We start from the raw sequence: 9,523 nt of genomic DNA, 5'->3' as shown, positions 1-9,523 counted from the left end.
ACTTTTTCAACATAACTTTTGAAAATGTTCCGGAAGGTCTGACACTTTTATATATATCTTAAATTAAAGCTAATGTAATATACTTTAATTTGAAAAAAAAAAATTTGACCTCTGGACTTGTCTTCATGTCGAAAATGGCTACCGAATGCTTTTTTCGTGTGAAAATTCTCGATTTTATTATTTATATTATATTTAACTTTATAATGCTATAACTTATTGAAAAGTTTATGGATCCACACAATTTTTTTATGACAAATAATATTTTTTAATAAACCCTTTTTCATTCGACATACTTTACCTTAATCAGGATATTAATAAGGAACCAGCAGATCAAGTAGCTTTTGGAATAAAACACCAATTTTTTTAAAATTTAACACTATCTAAAGATTTGCATCGAAGCGTTTATTTTTGATAGTGATTTTAATCACTGTCAGATATCATTTACTTGATCCGACTATGCCACGTCACCACTGTGCCGCGACCCCCTGTGCTGGGTATTTTTTATTGTTGGCGGTGTTAATAATGAATAATACCGTTGATGTCACTTGTTGTTTCGTCAGTTTTTCTAAAAACTTAGATACTGTAGAAATATTTTGTGTCAATATGACAACTATTTATAAAACAAGAGTTATTAAACATTTAAGTATTATTTTAAAACAATTATTTCAAAAAATTAAAATTTTTTAAGTAATTATAAATTGATTTTCAAAAGTAAAATTTTTAAAAATTACGTAAAAAATTTACTTTACTTGATCCTTAATTTAAGACACATCAATCCGATAAAAAATGTCATTTGCGTTTTTAGACAGCGTTAGAATGGTTACGATCAATTGTATGGCAATAGTTTTGTTATCGCTATCACTTTTGATCGCAATAGCAATTCAGTTACATTACATTTGATTCCAAGTCGAAGGAAAACTTTAGTAGAAGATCAGTATTTCAGGTAAACCGAAGTTTGTGAGTTATATTCCCAAAAGTGGGCAAAAACAAGAGACACATGCAAATTGAAACTTAGAATATATGTTTGCGAGTATGCGTGAACCTCTTGGGGCAGCCCGAACGGCAAACACTGTACCTGCCTTTTTTTTAAGTAGTTTTAAAAGAGTACATAGAACACAACTCATTCTGACGTGTTTTCTTTCTAGATGGGTTAAGATACTAAAGGACTTTATTTTTATACACGTTTACAATATTCTTTATGCACATTTGACATTTATAAAGGAATTATTATGACATGACATGATAATACAATTATACTAATGCAACTTTATTTTATGAAAAAATGACAGATAGTTCATATTATTGAAAATGCAAGAAAGAAGTAACAATTGACTAGCTTTAATTTCCAAATAAATGTAATACTATTAATAAAGTTTAAAACAGTTTTATCTGATATTAATGGTTAAGATCTACTTAGATGACCAAAAATAAATTATGTTTAATTTTTTATTTAAATATATTCTTTTTTTCAAATAGTGTAAATAATTTTTTTTATAGTAAATTATTAATATCTTATTGTACAATAAAACATTGAAAAATTAGTCAATGCTAAAAAAATTACTTAATGATGTCCGATTTTTATAATTTTCCTTTTAATGAAAGAACTTGGCACTTATTTTGGAAAAATAAGAGAGATTGAAATCCGTTGGGTTTGGTACTGGAGGAAATTATTAATATATACAATAATTTACTTCAAAATATTTCTGTATAATAATTTGTGTTTGGGTTAAATCCAAACGTTTATAAATTTTATAAACGTTAAAACTCGTTTATATTTCTTGATTTACTTAAACACGTATAGTTTATTAAATTTAAAATGACAGTGGTTGTATTTTAACATTAACAGCATCAATGCTAAAAGATGTAACGAAGAAACAAAAGTGACAATAACAGAGGCAACAGTAAGAATAGAAGTGGTGAATATCTGCATTTGAAGTAATTATAAACCACACAGAAAATTATTGTATTATGAAGGAACATTCAAGAATTGTAGTAATATCCGATTAAATGTGTGTTGTGAAATACGAGATCTGCTGTCATAATTTTCTCTTCTGGGAATCCGATGACAAACGTTTCAAAACATATTTGAATCCCAGTTAAGTTAAACTAATATTAACACGAAGTATCTCACCTAAAAAAATATCGTCATTTTGATAATAGGACCCGTTGAAGTTAATACAGCATTGTATTGCGTTTCATTATTCAATTTTATTTTAAACCTAATTTCGTTTTCATATATTAAAATTTATATAAAATGCAATGCATTTTTTTAAGGATTTATACTAGTATAACATAAAATAAATGAATTATTTTTATTATTTAAATAATAATGAAATCTTATCATTTTGAACCAAAAAATAAAATAAATGATAATCTTATTTTTTAATTTAAATTATTAGAAATGAAATAGTTTACTTTATACTATTTATGGTGTTAGAGTTTTTTGCCAGGAGATAGACACAATGTTTTAAAGTTTGGGAAATTTGTTGTTAGATTAGAATAACGATATATTTTATTATTATTCATAAAATGGTTAGTCATTATGAAAACTCAGATCAAGCAAAATTTCATCATACTATGAAAAAATCTACAAGCTTGTAACATACGACTACCAAATTTTTTTGTTAATTTATAAAAATTAAGATTTTATGAAGTCATATTTTTTGTCGTTTGTTGTAAAACGAGTTAAAAAGTTAGTCTATAAAAAGAAGTTTGTCGAGTTAAAAATTCCTTTTTTTCAATACTTATTAATTGTGTTCTACATTTTTAATTTTTTTTACTAAATTTAGTGTTTATAGCTTCTTATTTATATTTGATAATTTTATTCGCTTTTCTTAAATTTTTTTAATTTCATAATACTGTTTAAGAAATCTTATTTAAAAAATTTAACTCCTTTTATTTGGTCTTTAGTGTCATCAAGCATACTATTAACTTTGTAAAAGACACAAAAGTTAAAAAAAATTAATGGATTAGGATAATTTTTAATAAGAGAAAGCTTATGGAATCGGTAACATAATAAAACCAAATTTGTTAAAATTCTATAAGATTTAAACAGCGTATATGAAGACTTCATAACACTTAGTGTGAATAATTAACTTTCATTTTATCTTTACTCATGTACAATCTTTAAGTAAGAAAGTATAATTATTTTTAGTTTATTTGCGCATGATATTTTTGATATTATATGATTTATTAACTGTTAGATCATAGTTTTGGTTAATGAATATACAATTATAAAATATATTATAAATACACATTAACACCATTGTTTAAATATTAACCAAGTGTTAATTTTATGATTTGTTTAAGATTTTTTGAATATTTTCTTTAATTTAACTAAATAAATAACATCACTTGGTAATTTTTGATTGTCGGTAACAATTTAGAAAATATTACTTAAACTACTAGGAAATGGTGGTTGGATTCACACAATATACGAATAGTGGGTGTTGTAGATAGCTGTATTTTATTTGTTTTCCTCTGATTTTTGTGAAATTTTTATATTATAATTTTTATATTCAATCCCTCTTGTATAAATGGGGAAATGGTCCTTTAGAAATCAATTTTTAGATATTTTTTTTAATTTCTTAGTTTAAGTGGTTTTTATAAAATTTTTAGTGACTGCAGGTTCAACTAGATTAAGATCAGATTTTTTGATGACCGACATAAAAAAAATTTCACTGAGTTATTGTTTTTTATTTGTAAGTAAAGCTCTAAAATATGGCTATATTGAAAAAAAGAAAACCATATGAATTATTTAAATAATAGTAATTTGAAATATTCACTAGATCAAAAGTTAATTGGTTTGTTATAATATCGTGGATTCTGTACACGTAGAGTTATATGAGTGTACACCATTAGGTTTTCATATCTTTAACACTTTTTTTCCAATGATTTTTCGCTTTATTACGTCCAAAATTGTTTAAAATACTTACAGGATAAATACACATATGTATAGTTATCCTGTAAGTATTCGAAACTAGAGATTCATCCAATGAGGTAGTTGTTGTTTTGGTATTTTGTTCGTGCACTTGTGGTTTTGTGGCCGACCGGGCCCCTCTAATCAGCCCCTTGCGGTCACTGATTATACATAGTAACAACTACTTCGGTTGTTGTAACAGTGATTGTATGATATTAAGCTTAACACGAATTAGTTAAAAACAATCAAATAGTACTTTTTCATATCTTTTTAATTTTTTTCTAAAGTGGAAGTTCTATCGATTTTATTTTTTTGAATGATTAAAAATACAATAAACGAGGTTTTAGTATTTAATTTTTTTAATTCATATGCAGTATGATTTATTAACAACACTATCTTTTATTTTGAAAAATTTCAATTAGTACCTTCAGAAATTGTATTATAATTACGCATATGTACTTAATTAAAACAGTGTGTACTGTTAACATTTCTAAGGTATTATATTAAAAGCCTATATTTGAGAATAAGATAGACTGCAAAGAATTTTCAAAAACTCAGGAAATTTCATTTAGCTAATTTTATAATTTATTTTGTATTTTCTGACTGGAACTTCATTAGTTTCAGCGAGTTGCTTTTCTTAGTAATATTATATTCTGGACCATTTAGCTTATAAGAACTATAATGAAACTTCAGTCCTAAAAGAGTACTATTTTCTTCTTAATCAGCCAACACAATGGTTATATTTGAGCCCTAGCTTTTAAGAAAATAATGTATGTATGCCTATACATATATAGCAGCTTAATAGATAAAACATTAAATGAGTGATACAACGGGATAGACTGTATGACATGAAATGAAAAAAAAAAGTTTCGATTTATCGGTAGACGGACGGCAAACTGTGCTGAACAACTCCGTTGGCTTTATAGTGAAGAGTTCTATGTTACCGTACCACAAAGACAATAAAACGAGAGACTAAACAGGAGTATTACCTTAATAATATTGTAAAACGCTTTTGTTTTTTTCTGAATGCACAAAGATGGTAGTTCGTACTTTCATTTACTCATTCCGCTCATCTTTTTATTTTTTATATCCACGGCGTACGTGTATCATAAAGAATGGAAAACGGTATAACAATTGAATTTGTACGTAAAGAAGCTTTAACTAATTTTGGAACAAGATAAAACTTTCCTGACAACAAACGGCTAAAGTAAAAATAAATGTGTTATTATGGTTAAGAGCTGAAAATTGAAATTACATTATTTAACTATATTTTATAAAAGACATGAAGAAAGTAGAATTAAAAGTTACATGGCCTTTATCCAATTTAATGGAGGACTATACGAATAGAAATAATAAAACTAATAGCATATCTTATTTATGTGTTAAATTAATTATGTGTCTGATGATAATTATTCGCTATTTTATGTAGATTAACTAATTTTATATTGCATAGGTAATTAACTTTATATTTGAGTATAAAAACTCAACTTGAATGTTATTTTATAATGTAACTTTGTATTTTGCAGTAAATAAAATATATAATACTTCATTTGATGTGAAAATAACACAATTAAATTTTAAAAATGACTACTTCATTAGACTTTTCTATAGCAATACAAAATATTCCTGCTTATTACTATAGTCTATTAAGGAAAATATAATGTTTATCATTAGACTAATTAAAACATGAAGGTTGTATTCTTCTATTAAATTGGAAGACATTATATAAGTGAGGCGAGCTCGTTTAGAAATTATTTGTAAGGTAAAGTTGTTTCGTACATTAATTTTAAAATTTATTTCGTTAAGAATTACGGAATAAACATAATGCGAAAAATAAGGCAAGATTTTTCGAAAGAAGTATAAATTATAATGAATTAAGATAAGAAAGTAAAAAATAAAAAATTAGTACTTCTCAGAAAAAAAAAATTATTTAACAATTGAAAACACGAGTCATATGAAAAAACTGAGAAAAATATATTTGGTAATATTATCCGATTTACCTAATTATCTAATTGATAGTCACAATCATTTGTAATTCTCGTGTGTTCGACAATTTATGAGGTGTTCGATTTCATAATAATAATAGTTGGTACTTGGATTTTTAAAATTAATATAAGTTATAATACGAGTATTATTTATAATTTTTTGTAATCAATGATCTTAGGTCGAATTTATACCACTTAAAAAACACTGTGTATCATGTACATCAATAAACTGTTACAACAAATGCTATATATCACAATTCTTAATAGAATAGTCAAGTTGTATGAGTACTTCTTTTTTTTGTTTCCACATTAACATTGCCATATAAAATGAAAAAGTTTTACATTCTATTTCACAAGTACCTACCTAGGTGGTAACAAATGGTCTTTTTCATTCGTAGTAACTTGGGGATTAACTAACACTCAAATGCCATTTCACTTGCTTTTATTTTATTTTGTCGTCCATATTAACACAAACTCTTTCTTTTTTGGACTTTCACTTTATACATATTTAATGAGTCGTATTGCTCGTATTCTCTTATACCAAAATAACTGAAAAACTTAACTACATGGCAAAACAAAAAGGTACATTATATATATATTGGATGGTGCACAATTCCTCGAGGGAGGCAAATATTTTTGCGAAAGATTGATTGTTTATATCGACTTTTATATTACTTAAAAGCAAATAAAAATGATTCGTATTAATTTCGTTTTTTTCATATTATTTTTCAGCCGAACAAAAGGTGATGCTTATGTTGTTTTGGTATTATTAATATGTTTTTTAGTAAACGGTGTTTATTCGTGGTCATGTCCTTCTGACTGTATTTGTTTATCACACACACAGGTAAGATAACATCCCACAGTTTATTTTACAATACATCCTAAAAAATGCTAGCATTCAAGCGATTTTAGTTTACTATTTATATTCATTTGACATATGGGTATATGTATTACCTATTTTCTAGTATTTGGATTATTCCCAACTATTGAACTGAATAGTACTGATAAATTTAATCTAAAAACTGAATTTCGCTCTGAAAAAGTTTAACTTTTTAGCTTAACATGAGGTTTGTTGGTTATTTTGAAATTAACAAGTATCATAAATATTCACACTATAAAGTTTAGATTAAATTCTATTACAAGTTCAGTTCTATGAAATCTAACATATTGTTTTTGTTTCGTATAATCTTGTAGTTCCATTTTAATTAATATGTTGATTTATTTGTTGTCTATATTATGAATTTAAACAACGGAAGTCCATCATTTAGTATCAACTTAAGGTCACTAATGAGGCTATTAGTGTAGTAGTAACGTTATATATTTTTTTAAAAATTCACTTTAAACATCAATAGTTTTTGATTATTAAAATCAAGTTTTAAAAAGTGAATTAGATCATTTTTGCAACGATATCCTTATTAATATTCAAGAACAATATAAATCTTTAAAATGTTTTTCAAAAACAGTACAAGACTGTAATTTTTGACAGTTTACAAAAAATACTGATGAAATTTTAGCCTATAAAACTTGACAATATTTCAGATATATTAATATGTTTACATTATATTTAGGATTGTTATGTTATTGACACAAATATTGATTACATTATTTCTAGATTTTATGTAATTCAGGACACTTGACTTATGTTCCACTAAATGAACTACCAAAAACTGTCGAACATTTGTCATTAACCAAAAACAATTTAACATATTTGTCTATTGATGCATTCAATGGCCTTCGATCACTTCGAAAATTAACTTTAGATGGTAATAGTATACACACTATTGAACAATTTGCTTTTCGAGGATTAACCAGACTCAGAGAGCTCACAATTCAACATACACCATTAAGAGCTCTGAGAAAATTCTCATTCTCCGGGTTACAAAACGTCACAGCCATACTACTGGGGTTCAATCAAATCAGTGTTATTGAAGAGTTTGCATTCGCAACTTCAGCTAACATAAGACTTATACTATTGAATAATAATCCCCTTCATATAGTAAGTATAAGTGATTTTTTACTATCAATAATATAGGGTAGTGGAGATAAGTTTACCACTTTCATTAACTTAAAAATGGCACCATAATAAAATATAGTTTATAACGTTTCAATTATTTAAAATGTATAATGTAATAATATTGTTAACGTTATAATTATTATAACGTAAAAACAAAATAAATATATTTTGATTCAAGCCCTGATTTTCATATACACAAAGCGAACACATCAAATTTTTTTTTTTATAAATCCTCTTAGTACTCCTACAATTTAATTAATACTTAAATTTTCAAATAAATTTTATCCGTAATGTTATTATTCGGATTTTCATAAAAAAAAAAAAAATTATAATAATTGATTATTTCACATAAATTAAAGACTTTTTGGGGAAAAAAAGTATCATTTAAATTATATGTATGTTTTTATTTATATAATTTTTGACAAATTTTACATTGCATGAATGACATATTTTGAAAAAAACTTGTATAATTCCATAAAAAATTTGTAGGTGTACATTATATTATATTTTTATATTTAAATTTATGTATTTAAAAAAAAATTAGTAAGTAAAATCCTAATTTTTTACTGTAGGTATCAGCGCATGCATTTTCTCGGTTAACCAATGTCGAACATCTGATAATGCCTTCAGGTATTCGTCAAATACAACCAGACGCTTTTAACGGACTTGATTGTGTGGGTTTACTTAAATTATCATTCATGGATTTGACATCATTAAAAGCACATACATTTAGGGGATTGAGTCGAGTACACGTATTGGCCATTCAAGATTCTGACTTGGGTGTAATAAGATCTGAAGCTTTTTTAGGGCTAACACATGTTGGGAGTTTAAATATATTAAATAATAAAATTGACTCCCTTCAAAAATTAGTGGTAACTCGGCAAAATCAAGTAAAACACTTTCGATTTAATGGAAACCATGTTCTTGATAGCCCTAGGAAAGGTATGGTTGATATTGTCGCTTTGGACGGATTTTCAATGATGAGCAATCATTTTCCTTGCGATTGTCACCTATTTCGGTTTTTAGACAAGCGTCCTTTTGGTCGCAACGCGTCTACCGATTGGTTTTCTGGCAAGAACTTTTGTATATCTCCTCTAGAATTTAATGGACAACCAATAAGTGTTGTTAAACAAAGTGTTATCGATAAATGTTTAGAGAGTTCATCAGCTGTATCCTATAGATATGCCATTTCAATTTCTTATTTAGTGGCTTCATTTTATAATTTTTTATTACTAGGTTACTTAAATGTAAAATTATAAAAGAACCAAGATTTTTTCACTATAACTCTTTATTGTGAATAATTTATTAATTATAAATATCGTAAAAATAATAGTTATTTCAAATAATTATACAACATGTTTAAATTTGATTATATATAAATTTATATATTGTTATGTTAAGTTTAATTATTTATTTTATGTAAATATGTAATTTAAGTAAATTGTCTATTCTCACTATTAAACTTACATACTAAACTGAATGTTCATTTATAAAAAAAACGCACTTTTATTTAATAACTACAGGTATTTTTTAATTATGATATTCTTATATGATAAAAAAGTTATTAGGACTGTGTTATAAAAAAGTACTTAGTATTAAATTAAT

At 25.6% G+C, this 9,523-nt stretch overlaps 3 protein-coding genes across 5 annotated transcripts in view; 2 read left to right on the top strand and 1 right to left on the bottom strand.

Annotated features, from left to right (window-relative positions):
- LOC126907632 (leucine-rich repeat-containing G-protein coupled receptor 4) overlaps window positions 1-9,379 on the top strand; it is a 22,541-nt gene extending 13,162 nt beyond the window's left edge. Inside the window, exons 2-4 of the mRNA XM_050689055.1 lie at window positions 6,637-6,748; window positions 7,517-7,900; window positions 8,491-9,379. Of these exons, the coding sequence (XP_050545012.1) occupies window positions 6,637-6,748; window positions 7,517-7,900; window positions 8,491-9,177 (1,183 nt within the window). The 3' untranslated portion in view covers window positions 9,178-9,379. The remainder of the gene's footprint in view (window positions 1-6,636; window positions 6,749-7,516; window positions 7,901-8,490) is intronic.
- LOC126907618 (protein O-mannosyl-transferase TMTC1-like) overlaps window positions 1-9,523 on the bottom strand; it is a 323,473-nt gene that overhangs the window by 157,267 nt on the left and 156,683 nt on the right. The gene's annotated exons all lie outside the window — the stretch shown is intronic.
- LOC126907647 (uncharacterized) overlaps window positions 1-9,523 on the top strand; it is a 36,603-nt gene that overhangs the window by 17,566 nt on the left and 9,514 nt on the right. The gene's annotated exons all lie outside the window — the stretch shown is intronic.

This window comes from Daktulosphaira vitifoliae, unplaced genomic scaffold (genome assembly GCF_025091365.1).
Source record: "Daktulosphaira vitifoliae isolate Bord-2020 unplaced genomic scaffold, ASM2509136v1 Scaffold_5, whole genome shotgun sequence".
Taxonomy (NCBI): Eukaryota; Metazoa; Arthropoda; class Insecta; order Hemiptera; family Phylloxeridae; genus Daktulosphaira; species Daktulosphaira vitifoliae.
Note: the sequence above shows the minus strand (reverse complement) of the source record. Positions and strands in the feature narration are given on the sequence as shown.